This window comes from Argopecten irradians, chromosome 15, assembly GCF_041381155.1.
Source record: "Argopecten irradians isolate NY chromosome 15, Ai_NY, whole genome shotgun sequence".
NCBI lineage: Eukaryota > Metazoa > Mollusca > Bivalvia > Pectinida > Pectinidae > Argopecten > Argopecten irradians.
The window spans coordinates 18,304,831-18,319,897 of NC_091148.1; the positions used below are offsets into that span (position 1 = coordinate 18,304,831).

At 35.8% G+C, this 15,067-nt stretch overlaps 2 protein-coding genes across 2 annotated transcripts; both read right to left on the reverse strand.

Moving 5' to 3' along the window:
• Nucleotides 1-804: 804 nt before the first annotated feature.
• On the reverse strand, nt 805-10,905 carry LOC138308411 (ras-related protein Rab-20-like). Its single transcript, XM_069249391.1, has 5 exons — nt 10,209-10,905; nt 8,713-8,806; nt 6,559-6,615; nt 5,136-5,248; nt 805-3,987 (listed from the first exon to the last, which is right to left on the reverse strand). Exons 1-5 carry the CDS (start codon nt 10,229-10,231, stop codon nt 3,636-3,638), a joined length of 639 nt encoding a protein of 212 aa, XP_069105492.1. The 5' UTR covers nt 10,232-10,905; the 3' UTR covers nt 805-3,635.
• Nucleotides 10,906-12,054: 1,149 nt separating this feature from the next.
• On the reverse strand, nt 12,055-14,788 carry LOC138309705 (uncharacterized). The gene is made up of 2 exons (XM_069250924.1): nt 14,630-14,788; nt 12,055-14,217 (listed from the first exon to the last, which is right to left on the reverse strand). The coding sequence occupies exons 1-2, from the start codon at nt 14,648-14,650 to the stop codon at nt 13,036-13,038; spliced, it is 1,203 nt and encodes a 400-aa protein (XP_069107025.1). The 5' UTR covers nt 14,651-14,788; the 3' UTR covers nt 12,055-13,035.
• Nucleotides 14,789-15,067: the final 279 nt, after the last annotated feature.

Sequence of the window (15,067 nt, forward strand, 5' to 3'; positions counted from 1 at the left end):
AGGTTCGTTGTGTATAATGAAGAGTACTTACAACAGATTTATTTTGTTCATTCCTAAAGGTTCGTTGTGTAAATGAAAGTACTTAACAGATTTATTTTGAGGTTGTTGTTAATGAAGAGTACTTATAACAGATTTATTTTGTTCATTCCTGGAGGTTCGTTGTTTTGTTCATTCCTGGAGGTTCGTTGTGTATAATGAAGAATACTTATAACAGAGATTTATTTTGTTCATCACTGTAGGTTCGTTGTAACAGTGTTTTACTATACTGTCATCAGTCATTTTCAAGTCATCTTCAGCTGTACATTTCAATGTCAAGATACTACTTTTCTAATTGTAAGGCACATCTGATATATAATTAAGCGGGGCCTTTTCTGATGTGTCAGTCTGTAGTTTTTGTGGTGCCTTAGTTTCACGTTTTCATAGCAATTTGATATTGTATGGTTCTATTGTATCAAAACAGTTTCACTGCAATTTAGTGTTCATCCTCGATACTCTAGGGGTTCCGATCACTTACAATCTCTACACCCCTGGAATATCCCATAGTAAAACTTCAGGCAAGAGAACATAACAGGTAATTAAATCCTTTGATGTACATCAAAAGAGCCGTATAACAGTACACTGCGGTTGACTGTGTGGCTTTGATGTTGGGTGTCGAGCTCTCTGTAGTCTTCAAAGGAAATTTTTGCTGATTATGTTTCAGATTTTTTCCTCTGAGCTGCCTTCAGTTTAACTATGAGATAGTGCACGGGTGTAAAGATAATGAGTGGTGAAAACCCCTAGTGATGTAAATTTTAATTGCCTCAGAAAAAGTGAAATTTAGTTTAATCACGAAACTAAGCTAGTTTACATTTCTTCTACCATGAGGGGTTCCACTGTGAAAAGAATACATAGTACGCTTTTTTCTTTGTTATACAATCTATTATTCATGACATACCAATAACCACAGCCTTATAGATATAAAATTACATAATTTTGTAACAGGCACAGACCTAACCAAGATTATCATTCAACACACAATCATCCTTATTAACCCATCCACCCCTGCAAATTCAACGTGAACTGATCCAGCCTTTGAAATAGGAGAGTCCAAATGTTTCTTAAGGGGTGAATGAGTTAAATATACCTAGAAAATGTTCAACCATCTTCCTCTCGTGCTTATCACATTTACAACTACGGCACAGATATTGATTTACAAACAACCTTGAAGAAGAAATGTCTAAGACATTACAGAAATCAGATTGCAACAGGACAGACATTTGTACCACTACAAAGCACCATCAATCCCATTTCATAGTGGGGACAAAATAATTGAATTGACTATCTTAACGAAGCAATAAAAACAGCCTAGATAACAACACCAATCTCCCATATATGGCAAACAAGAGACCCAGACCCAAAGAGCCTGTATCACTTTCCTGGAACACTTTAAAGGCAATTCTTGTTTATTTGTTTAATGTCCTATTAACAGTCAGGGTCAAGTAATTGAACATGCCAGGTTTGTTGGTGGAGGACAGCTGAAGTATCCAGAGAAAAACCACCAACCAGCAGTCAGTACCTGGCAACTGCACCACTTGGGATTCTAACTCGCAACCCAGAGGTGGAGGGCTTGTGGTAATATGTCGAGACATCTTAACCACTCGGACACCGAGAAAAACCCAGCAATGTTATAGATAAGTATAGTGTCAATCTCAAATAACGGTGAGTTAAATATAGCTCAATTTATAGGTCTACAACCTGTACATGGAAAGAGCAAGTCTACGTCCCTTAATTACCTACACATATATACATGTATTATTTCATTCTCTACAATCATATCCATGCTAAACTATTATGCAACAGACTTGGATATCAGAATTACCCATCTTATTTTACAAGTTACAACGCAACATAAAAAAATTCATTCAGTTTCGTCTCAAAAGAACGAATCATGCACTCAGCATTGACAAAAGAAATTATAATTCATTTGACAGAAATTTTGATTCAACCTAAACTTGCGTGATATATAAACATTTGTGAAATACAATCAAGGTATCAGGGTATCAAGGTGTGTAAAAACATTATGACTACACATCTATATTTTTATTCATATTTGTTTTGCTTGGTTTTGGTCTATTGAATACATTGTTTTGGTCTATTAAATTATTTGTTTTGGTCTATTGAACACAGTTCTTATAGTCTAATACTATAGCACCTGTACATCATCAGACACAAAAAAATGAAGTTGGAGTCCCCCCCCCCCCCCCCTCCTGTTTAATTCAAGTATTTTAGAATAACTCTATTTGTATATATGATAATGTAACGAATGCAGAATGCTTTTAACTAGGTTTGAAATGAATTAGATAGGCATGTCCTGATGTTCAATGCATCTGATGTATAAAAAAATCAATACAGTCTTGTTTAAATTGAAAATTGAAATTGATATCTGACAAAACAAAACGAAGGGAGGTAACTCTGGCACATGATTAATGGCTGGAATGTATAATATGATACACAAAAAAGTTTCGGGAAATTACAGTAAATACTATTAGTACATCACGTGACAGAATACTGGATTCTGATTGGCTGCACACATGGGTACTATTTGCAATAGTGCCCTGGCAAGCGGGCACTCATGATGGGATAGTGCCCTCGCCTTCGGCTCGGGCACTATTCCATCCCTCGACAATACTATGAGGCAATAGTGCCTCTCAACCAGGCCATAATAGATAAATGATGTGTCTCCTTGTGAAGGTGAGGCTTTTACCTGTTATTTAAGTGCAGTGTCGCCGTACCACTAGAGACACAGTAGACCCAACTCTTAATTATCACTGTCATAATACGTTTGTATCCACTCCTGGAATATGTCATAGTAGAACTGCAAAGGCATTTTTGGAGAAAGAGACTGAACAATCACAGGCTTACACATTATCTTACTTTGAAAACTACGTAGAGTGTGATGCTTAAATATAAAGTCATACAGGCAACCACAGTATACCATACTTTGATTCTATTGATGTATGGCAAAGAACCAAACTACCTGCACATCTGCTGTCACACACATGTTCATCAGCATTGCTATAACATAATCCATGGATGGATATTCCAACAGAAGTTTTAACCCCTGGAATATTGAGGATAATATGACAGGATACAGTGATTTACATTGTTCAGTGTCTCTTGCAGTACGGCGACACTGCATTTTAAAAGCAGTCACGATTAACCCCTGGAATATCTAAGATGGTCATGTTATATGGACAATTAAATAAGTCATCCCCTTTTTCTACTAATAGGTATTGTGCACTTCTCAGAAGCTGAAACTATATATTACAAACAAGAAAACAAGTCAACGTTTTATAAACTAATAAGCACTACCAAATGGCACAAACCATTTGTTAGTTATTTAACATTTTGATTACCGTAATAAAAAGGTAATTAATAATAATCTGCGATTATTCCATACACTCAAACCCATGTACATTTAAATGCGCTCTCTTTCTCTCTCTCACTCTCTCACTCTCTCTCTCTCTCCCACCTAAGTCACTGTTTAATTCATTCACCCCTGAAGATCCATAATGAACTGTTCCAGTCAATAAATAACAAGAGTTCAAATGTAACGTCAGGGGTGAATGAGTTCATCACCACGGAAACAGTTCTACCTAACAGCACTTCTTTCTCCCTGTTCCATTAACAGCGGAAGGTTTAGAGAGATCCACAGTTCCTGAGTGATCAACCTGCTTCTTTTGTGCGTCGGTTAAAGGCAAACAGTGATTAAAGATATATTCAAAAACGTTCGTCACATGAAATCCATTTAGACTTGACGTCTCAAAATACGGGGCATGCGGCAGTTTACTAAGGTCTATGTTAGAATTTATCTCCCTTGAAAATTTGGTAGCTTCTTCCGCTGTTATTTCCTTTGTCCTGTCTGCGTCTATCAAGTCCTTCTTCATTCCCACCACAACCTTTATACAGTTCTCTAATGCAGAATCAAGTATAGGTATAAACCTGGCCCTGGTGAGAAAGAAACAAAATCACAATTATAATTAGCTGTTATATAATGTACATGTAGTTTACTGCATTCCATTTTTCAAAGATTTATAAGTGAGAATAATTAGTCACGCAGGGTTTTGGACAAATACAGCACGACGGCTTTTGTGTTTCTACACTGACCATGACATTGGGTGACAACTGATTTTCGTTTGATATCCACCAGCATAACCTTTGATGTAGCTTGCAGGTGACAGGCCTATTGTCTTACTTTCTGAAGTGGGCCATCATTTCATGAGCTGTCATATTTTTTTTTAAATGAAATATTAAGACAATTCTTCTAAATCATCCATATTTAAACCAAGCACAAGACACTGTGAAACTGATTAAGCTTTACATTGGTGTTTCTTTTGACTCGATGAGACAAGTATTTGTTAAAAAAAAATGGTTTTTATTCCCAGTTCATAGGCATCTTGCGTGGTGTTAAGAGACATTGAGTGACAAATCCTTCTCACTTATAAATCCTTGCATTTTTGCATATTACAAAGTTACCTCCCTTGCAGGTAGGTATCCATTGTGATGTCACTATATAATCATATTTCTCTAAAAATTGTTTTCTCTAAAAATTATGACATTACACTTGTAAACACATGACGTCACAATCAATACCTACTAGCAAGGGCAGATAACTCTGTAGTTATGCAAATACAGAATACAGCAAATTAGAATATACAGTAAAATATTGTCACCTTATGGACAAAGAGATAATTGTCTTTATATAGGTACAGGTGGTCTTTATACACAGGTCAAAATTTGTTAAATTGGCCATTTTCGTCTCAAAGACAGTGGACTTGTTACAAAGACAGTGGTCTAATTATTAAGCAGATGGGTTTTTTTAGTCAGAGGTGGTCGCTACTTTTTCTTGTTTATTTCCTTTGTTTTTCTTCTTTTTTTTAAATTAGCAAGCACAATCTCAAAAAGAGAAGGCCATACTGCACAAATCTTAATCACAATATATTATACCGGGTATATTTGTACCTGCTGGTAGTCCAAAGAACTTCCAATACACTCACAAAAACCTTTAAAGAGATCATTTGAACAATCCTTTTGGAATTTTTACTTTGTTGTCTCAATTAAATATCAAAGCAGAGAATATTTTTCAAAAGAATTACCATAAAGACTCATAGGAGCTAACGCTGGTCATATCAAATGCTAATATGGCCGCCCCTGCATTACGACAGTAAAAGTTTGACAATCCTGTGTATCGCTCATCTCCAGCCGTGTCCTGTCAAATACAAATAAAAGTTTTCATCAGTTTTTTATAACTGACACCCGGTGATTAGCAAGACTGCCATCTTAATGCTTATATGCTTGTATTTAATTTGCTGAGGGTCCTTTGTAAGTGCAACATATTGTTGAAGGTTTCTGAAATTAATTTTCTTGGATGTGTTATATACTTATAGGCATACTTGGGCTTTAAAAAAAAACCCACTTATTCTAGTCACAGAGATAGTTTTGGAGGGAATGGATATTAGCCCATCCTTTTCTAAAATGGCCCCTTAGAATGATTCAAAATTTTTCTCAATATTTCTATATAAATGGTCTTTTAAAGATGCTCCACCGCCGACAGAGCATAAACGATAGTCATCATTTGAACAGTAATTGGAGTTTAATCGTGTATGTATAAGTTTAGACTAGTTAACGCAAAGAAGAGCTGTTGGAGAACAGCAAAGCTCGCCTATTCAGAAGAAGTTGATATTCAAGTATTTACTATTTAAACATGGAAATATGACAAATTAACAGACTCAAAAAAAACCTAAAGGACCCAAAATTGGTTGTATTATCATGTTCAGCATCCATACACATTAGGAAAATAAAATCACAAACATTCATGATGACTTATGCTTAAACAATTGACAAAATAGAAACTTGCTCAAAAACTTTAACATGGAAATATGACAAATTAACAGACTCAAAAAAAACACCTAAAGGGCCCCAAATGGGTTGTATCATCACGTTCAGCATCCATACACATTAGGAAATAAAATCATAAACATTTATGATGACTTAAGGTCAAACAATTGATGAACCAGAAACTTGCTCAAAAACTTTAATGTGAAATGGGATGCCAATGCCGACCCCGGGGTGAAAACATTAGCTCCCCCTATTCTTCGAATAGGCGATCTAAAAATAATATAAAATAATTTATTTTGCATTTGGTGCATGGGTAATCAGTACTTCATTCCATATAGGATATGGTGCCACAGAATTTTTTCGGGATGCAATTAATTATTTTTTATATTTTTAACTTGAAGTAAAATTAGAAGCTCAAAATTTTCAAAGGTGGTAATAGCGTAAAGTAAGTAACTTTTGTAACTGAAGAAATATACTCAATCGTCTGCTTCTGTTTTTTGAAAAAATACTATTTGTCAGCGGTGGAGCATCTTTAACCTTTGTCAAATTTTTGAAAAAAAAGCCACTAAGGCCAGCCACATGTATTAAATGAAGGCATGTTACCGAGGTGCTAATTAATCTACATTGTTATTATTTTTGTTTTGTTGTTTTTTTTATTTCCAACAACAATGATATACTCACCCAGACGGCTACATTGTATGGTCCCCACTGTTTCAGGAAAAAGGCTGCACCTATAGTCTGGAAAGAAATTTCCATAGTTTAAATCATTTAAAGTTTATGATTTGTAAGTACCAACCATAATAGTCAGTGCTGACAGAGTGAAACAAGGGGAAGTAACTCTGATAGATCAGAAATATAGACAGACACTTCAAATTCCATTCAATATTAAATTCAATTCTGTATCACGTCCAAATTCAATTCAGTATTAAATTCAACTTCAATTTAGTACTAAATCCAAATTGAATTCAGTATTAAATTCAACTTCAAATCAGTATTGATTCAACTTCAATTCAGTATTAATTTCAACTTCAATTCAGTATTAAATTCAACTTCAATTCATTGTTAAATTCAACTTAAGTTTAGTATTACATCCCAATTCAATATTGAATTCAAAGTCAATTCAGTAAATACTCCTTTGATGCAAATGATTAGCAGTTGACTTTAATGTCAGATACATTAACCACTTAGCCAATAGAATGATTCAATCAGCCACCACTTCCTTGCATGGAAATGATGGCTTGCTGGGAACAGTTAAAGATGCTCCACCGCTGACAAATGGTATTATTTCACTATCAAAAACAGAAGCAGACGATTTAGTATTTTTCTTCAGTTACAAAAGTTACTTACTTTACACCATTAACACCTTTGAAAAGTTTGAGCTTCTAATTTTACTTCAAGATAAAAATATGAAAAATAATTACTTGCATCCCGAAAAAATTCCGCACCACTATATCCTATATGGAACGAAGTACTGAATGCGAACGCACCAAAGGCGAAACAAACTATTTTATATTATTCTTTGTGTTAATTAGGCATATATATATACGATTAAACACCAATTATTGTTCAAATGATGAATATGATTTATGATCTGTCGGCGGTGGAGCATCTTTAATGTAACTTTGATACTACATTTATTAAAAAGACTGAGTTGATATAACAACAGTGATAGTAACTCCTGGAATATTGAGGATGCATACACAAATGCAGGTTTATTAGGTGGAGCTTTATCTAAGTTAAGCTAGATACCAGTATTCATTTTCACTACTCAGTATGATTTACAGTGTGATGGCTGTCAGTGTGATGGTTGTCAGATTTTTATCCTGAAGAAATAGGGCCCTGACACAATAGAAATAATTATAATCATGTGCCTGTACTTCAACAAAACTGTAACTAACATTGAATGATGAGTGAAACACATGACATATAGAAGTGGATATATCTAATTTACTGTTTATATATAGATCCATTGACCTTTGAACCCATCTTGAACTCCTTTATACTGACCTTCATCACAACACTTCTAACAACTAAATAATGAACTAAGATCAAAGATGTTTTTTCTGGGCATTCATGACTTTGAATATCTAAAGAAGAACACAAAACATTTCATATTGGGCTCCATTTCCAGTTGAAAATAGCCCTATTTCTTCCCCAATTGACACTTCAGATTTATAGTTTATGTAGGTATATTGACATAAAATTATTAAACACAACAAAAGAATCATAAGTATAAATAAACAGGATTTCCTTTAGGAAATAATAAAATTACAGCATGATTATAAGGATCTCATTTTCACTAACTTTGACATAAACATAATAATTCAAAAGGCCAAAGTGCTTGTTGTAATTCTGGTTAGTCTAAGATTTAAAGTTGAAGTGAAGGAGAAGTAGCAGGAGAGAAGAAAATGTAGCAACCAGACTGATATTTGAACCCCTGACCTCTGAACGCTTTTAAGTAGAATGCTCCACCAATTGAGCTACATGTACATATACCTGCATGTCACTAATGATCAACCAAGTCCAATCCTGCTACAATCGATCCTCCCTCCTTTATTAACCTCTTCGCCTTCAAAGACAAACAAGATGACCATTATGCCACTGTGGGTATTTCAATTTGGCGCCAAGTTTGTATAACTGGAGAGGAGAAAATGTAGCGACCAGACCAGTTGTTGAACCCAGGACCGTCGAACATGAGACAATTGCTCTACCAACTGAGCTACAATGTATCTGCTTGGTCAACGATGATCGACCACGTCTAATCCTGCTACACACTTTACTTAAATGACCCAGTGATATCATTAAATTGCTGTACATGCCACTTGTGGTACCTACCGGTTCCTTGGTTTGGAAGGTTCCATCAATGTAACGACAGATGAACGAGGTTTTACCAACATTGTAGTCTCCTAAAATGATGACCTTAAGATCACTGAGAAAATAAATACACAAATAATTACCATTTTTATAAATAATACATTTTGTAGTGCATGCACAAGGGCTTGAAGTTATCACCAAAAATTAAATATAAAATATTGATATGTAAAAAATAAGTTTATTTACTTGCCAACATTGTCATTGTATTTATAAATTATAATTTTATACTATACAACAGAGTACATTTTGTACAATACAAACACTTAAACAGGTCTGTTCAAGCATCAGTAGTAAATGCTAGTTTTCATAATAACATTTTATACAAAAATGAAATATGTGTATTTTTAGAATGATCATCAGATGAATCAGATATTTACAAATACATGTTCTCAACTGATTCAGTGATCGTTCATTATATCATAGTATAATACACATGTACATGACTTTGTGTACATACAATATATATATTAGCTGTCAATATAAAATACATGGGACATCTTACTTAACGTGGGTGAAACAAAAGCTCCATAGGTTTGAACTAATCATAAAACTGACATTTGACAGCATACAAGATACACTGATAAGCAGAATACATGGCTATTGCATGATCGTAAAAGGAGACTTAATTCAGGATCTTATCTTTTCTCTTCTTCCTAACTGACTATCTTTCCTAATTCATCCCTTGGCACCGCCTCACATCTGGCATTGAGTTGAGCGTTCGCCCCTGTGAGGAAGGCTCTGGGTTCTGTCCCCTGGCCGAGACACACCAAAGTCTATAAAAGTGGTAGTTTCTGCTCCTGCTTGGCGCTCAGCATACAGGGAGTGGGACGACTGGTTCGCCCATTGTCAGTATAATGTGACCGGGTTGGGTGTGTTGCTTGGTGTCTTTGGCGACATGCTTCAGTGATATAGCACTATAAAAAGGGCAATAGTTCCACTATACAAGAAGACACAACAGGAACATACCGCAGTCTCCCAAAACATGCACCTCGCACTCACACACGCTACACACTGCATACATGGGAGGCCGTCCTTACATGACCCTGGCTGTTAATAGGACGTTAAAATAATCAAACAAACAAACAAAGAATACATGGACACCTGTCACTTAATCCCTATTGAGATTCCTCCTCTAGACTCTTTTATATTCGGACGTTTGATAGATGCAAAATGAGATGGTTCTTTATTTTCAATACATGTTACTTCGTATTAAATGTGCGTTTTGAGAGAAAAATATCTCCACTATCGATGTGTGCCAGTATGGGAACCACTGCAGTTGGATTATTTCTGTAATAGACCCTTACAAGAGGTAGGTCAACCTGACTTGATTTTCCAGAATAAAGTTTAGAAGGCTCGAGTAGGGATTCCGACGAGAGACATCTCTCAAACGTCCGAGTCTAGAGGAGGAATCTCAATAGCGATTACCTGTCACTGTGGCTGTTGCACACACTACTTACGCCTTTCGTTTGGTCTCGGCCATCACTCCAGCTAGACTAATTGATGGTGTCAAGCACGTGCTGTGCTTTACTGTTTAACTCAGATTCCGTGGAAGTGAATATTTCGTAATCCACGCTTCCATAGACTTTCCTTGGACCCGAATATCGTTGATGTCACATTCTCATGACCAAAAAATGATTCACACCCTCTCAAAACCGGAAGTCATTCGGGTGTCTTCTTGATTGGGAGTTATCAAAAAATCCAAAGACAAGGGCGAGTGTTCGAATCCCAACGGCGGGACGTGTTTTTTTTTTCTTTTTCTTTTCTGTTTTTTTTTTTTTTTTTTTTTTTTAATTTACTTTTTTTATTAAAATTCGAACAATTTTAATTCGAGCTGACTTCGTACATTGAACTTTGTTCACTATTTTCTATCTTTTTTTCTTGAAAATCTTTCAGAGGGCCTATAGGTCTAGTTATATTTATATCACCAGCTTGTCTTGTCTGGTCTTGTGTGTTTTTGCCCTCCTTTCCATTAGAAGCTGTCCAGGTGTCCAGGAGAGTAGATTCAGGTTTTTAATTAAAAATGTACAGAACAGAACATGTAATTCAGTCATTCGATGTACATCAAAAGAGCCGTATAACGATACACTGTGGTTGACTGTGTGGCTTTGATGTGAGGCGTCGCTCTCTCTGTAGTCTTCAAAAGAAATCTTTCCTGGCCTCATCCTCGATGCTCCAGGGGTTACGATCACAAACGATCTCTACACCCCTGGACTATCTCATAAAAACTGGAGGCAACAGAATAGAACAGGTAATTCAGTCCTTTGATATACATAAAAAGAGATGTATAACGGAACACTGTGGTTGACTGTGTGGCTTTGAAGCTGGGCGTCTCTCTTTCTGTAGTCTTCAAAGGAATTCTTTGCAGGCTTGTGATTGGTCAGATATTTTCTTCTGAACTGCCTTCAGTTTTATTATGAGATAGTCCAGGGGTGGCCATAACGTCAGTTATGGTAGCCCCTGGACTATCGAGGATGGCCTGTGATTAGTCAAAGTTTTTCCGCTGATCTGCCTTCAATTTTACTATGAGATAGTCCAGGGGTGTAGAGATCGTAAGTGATCGGAACCCCTGGAGTATCGAGGATACCCCGCGTGGTATAGCTTGTTGAAGAGAATTTCAAAATATCGAAAATAACCAGTTACGTCCCGAAAAAGAATCCACGACACTATGCCCTATATGGAATGAAGCACTGATTGTGCATATACCAAAAGCAAAATAAATTATTTTATATGTATTTTTGTGTTAATTAGAAACATATATACACGATTGAACAGAATTCATTTTTCTTATTGCTAAAATCGTTTATGGTCTGTCAGCGATGGAGCATCTTTAAGTAAAAGTACAGAAAACTCCAAACGACATTTGATACTCTATAGAATCTGTTATTTAATGTGTTTTCGTCAGCTGTCGCTATATTGCGGTGATTTGTTTTGCCAAACAAAGGTCAGCAGTTAAACTATATAAAATTGGAATCCAATCTGTGGCGTATACTATTACACGTTTTTATGACCTCGATTCGATGACATACTTCCGAGGCAAAACATCGTTTGGAAGACTGACATATTTGCAACACGGTTGGCATCTTTCAGTTTACATGAGCATGTTTTGTGTAAATGATGCAAGGAAAAAATATATATACATGATCAGTGTGTTAAAATATAAGTCGAAGACTTGCCACTTTTGTCTTTCTTAACCGTCGCCAAAATATAGTCCATATTTTAAGACACTGACCATGTATTCGCTATATAAAAGTTTGTCATCTCAGTTACAGTTACTTCTCAGCTCTATGTGTAACAGAAACTACACAACGTATTTTTTATTTAAAAGATGCTCCACCGCCGACGAATGGTATTCCTATCTCTATCAAAAATAGGAGCACACGAATTAGTATTTTTTCTGTTACAAACGTAACATATTTTACGCAATTACTACTATTGAAAAGTTTGAACTTCCTATTTTAATTAAGAATAAAAAAAAAAATTATTTGCGTCCCGAAAAAATTCCATGTCACTATATGTCTTATATGGAATGAGGTACTGATTACGCATGTACCAAAAGCAAAACAAATTATTCTATGGGTATTTTTGTGTTAATTAGACATATATACATGATTAAACATCAGTTATTGTTCAAACGATGGGTACCATTTATGCTCTGTCGGCGGTGGAGCATCTTCAAAGGCTCACTATGAACCAAAAGTTCAAAAGTCACAAAATCTATACTAGTGGCATCAGACAAGTTAAAACGCTAAACAAATGTAAAATTCCTTGTACAAATCTGGCATATATTAGTAAGTGCAAAATAAACACTTTGTTATTTGGCTCGTAATGTAACCTCGTCTTAGCTCATCGATCGACATTTTCTAACGTTATAGTTGTTAATGATTTCCTAACTTTCATAACTTTTTTCCATTGGAAATAATAGAATTTGCACTTCCTGGAATCTACCGAGAGGTTTACATCTCGATGGATATGACATATGTTTGTCCTCTAAGTGACTATTTTGCGCCATGTGTAACAAAAACCGGTCCCATGATGTAATAGAAAACGTCCCCGTGATCTATGTTCTACTTCGGCTTTGTTGCATCCTGTTCTCCTGACGTTATTTAAGTTGTTCCTAGCGCTTCCGAGGGCCATGAGTCCAGCCTTATCACAACTCTTGCTATATTGAACTAGTGTTTTGTATTTGGCTAGTGTTGTAACCTCATTGATATAAATGTGCTGGTGTTATAATTGTTATTAATACACTTGTCTTTCCTTTCAGAACCGTAGCGGGCCTTTCAGTGCTTATCTTGGTTTTGTAGGGTTGAATTTCCCACCAGGGAATATATCCAATATCGTGTATCTGGAGCATGGTAAGAGTTCCTTCCCTTTCCAACAATACAGCCCCGAATCCGTGTTTCTTATGAACGCTGCCAATATACTAAACCCACTAGCTGGTACAATGAGTATATCACAATTTACTAATATATGAAAGTCCAACAACTGCTTCTGGAAACCATCATCCGGGTCATTTATGTGAGGCTGGTCGATATGTGTTATGTTACCAGGGGTGTCGATCATGTTGCCAGGGTAACGGGCCTTAGCAACATATTTTATACTGTCAGTATCGGATGCAATAAACAGGTCGTATTCATCATGATTTAAAGAATCGAAAAACTTCCATAATGGCTCCAAAAATTTAACAGGCCCTACTGCATCAAGCGGCATATTCGGGTTTTGTCCTACTCGAATGTGCGCGCACGCAATCTTGTTCCGTTTCCGTTGCGCAATATGATGACTGTTTAAAACGTTGACGAATTGAGGCGATAATTCAAACATGAATTTATATAGGTGCTTATAAATATCTGCTTGGTGATAATGTGTGATCCAGGGAATTTCTGATGCAACGTTTGGCCTCTGTCGGATGTTGTATGTCAAATCCCAGTTCATTCGCACAAAACTCACATCGTGTTTAAAGTAAGAACTGATGTCTTTCTCTCCTGTTAAATATTTTACAACTCTTTTATGATTATTGTGGAGTAGATTGTGATAGGAATGGGTTCCGTTTGTCAGTGCAGACGAATTGTACCTCCAGTCGAAGTTAGAAGATACCAAGTGATCATGGAGAAGACTCGGTTTGTCAAAGTGGATTCGAAAATGCCGTTTTGTAAGTATGGAAATGGCGAATGTGGTCATAATCCCGACTAATCTATCGGACCATCCCCCACAATCACCTCTCCATTCTCTAGAACAATCATATACAAGGTAGGAAGGGTATGTGCTGTTATTTAACGATAAGATGTGCTCATCCAAAAGAGTCTTAAATGCAAAGCTGTCCGAATTCAATTGAGGTTTGTGATATGATTCTCCATCCCGTACCTGCTTTTCTACAGGTATTTCTCCGAGGCCTATATCGTAGTTACAAGTTGTCGCCAGTAGCACCATTAGGGTGGTTACCGTAGCCATGGGGATCCACTGATAACGACACTAAAATAAATATGATATAAAAGTATTGCATTTTGAAATAATATTAATTAATGTATTGAAAAATATCAATATACAAATAAAAGTATATTTTCATAGACAGAGAGACAACTTCCTAGATATACAAAAAAGTATGAGTTAAAAACAAACGAGAATAAGAAAACAATACATGTAATAAATATAACAAACAGAAACAGGGCCCTGTTGTTTAAAAGATGATTAAGGCTATCATCAGCTTGTTAAACGACTTTTTAAAAAATTAAAGATCAATAAAAAATTCTTTGAAAAACTAACAAACTTTTATACAATTCTGAAGTATTACATTTTTTATTCACTTGTTCATTTTAGAGAAGATATAATTTCAGTCTTTGCAGCAAATGAAATTGAAAATTACTTATCACATATACATACTTACAGGAAACAAGATGCAGCCCATCTGAGCCAAGTGATATCTGTATCAACCTCCTCCTCTCCTAACAATTGTCGTACAGTACTCCATGTTACGTCGTAGCACTCTAGGAGCTGCGTTTACAAGAGTGACATTTGATGAGTGGCCAATGTGTTACAATAAAAGTACTTGGTTTGTATAATGTTTGCTTCTTTTCAACACCCATAATTATTGATTTGTAATTTTCAGGCTAAATCTATCCATGAACATTTCATCACAAGCGTCAACATATGTTCAAATATATACACGAATTCTACTTGCAACTGTACCAATAATTAATTTTTCAGTGAAATATTGTTTTTCCGTCTTATTATTGTGGCATATGTTGTCCAGGCATGAAGAAAAGATGGAGTGAAGTCTTCCTGTTGAGCGGTCATTGTCAAGGTATGTTGGTTATAAATAGAG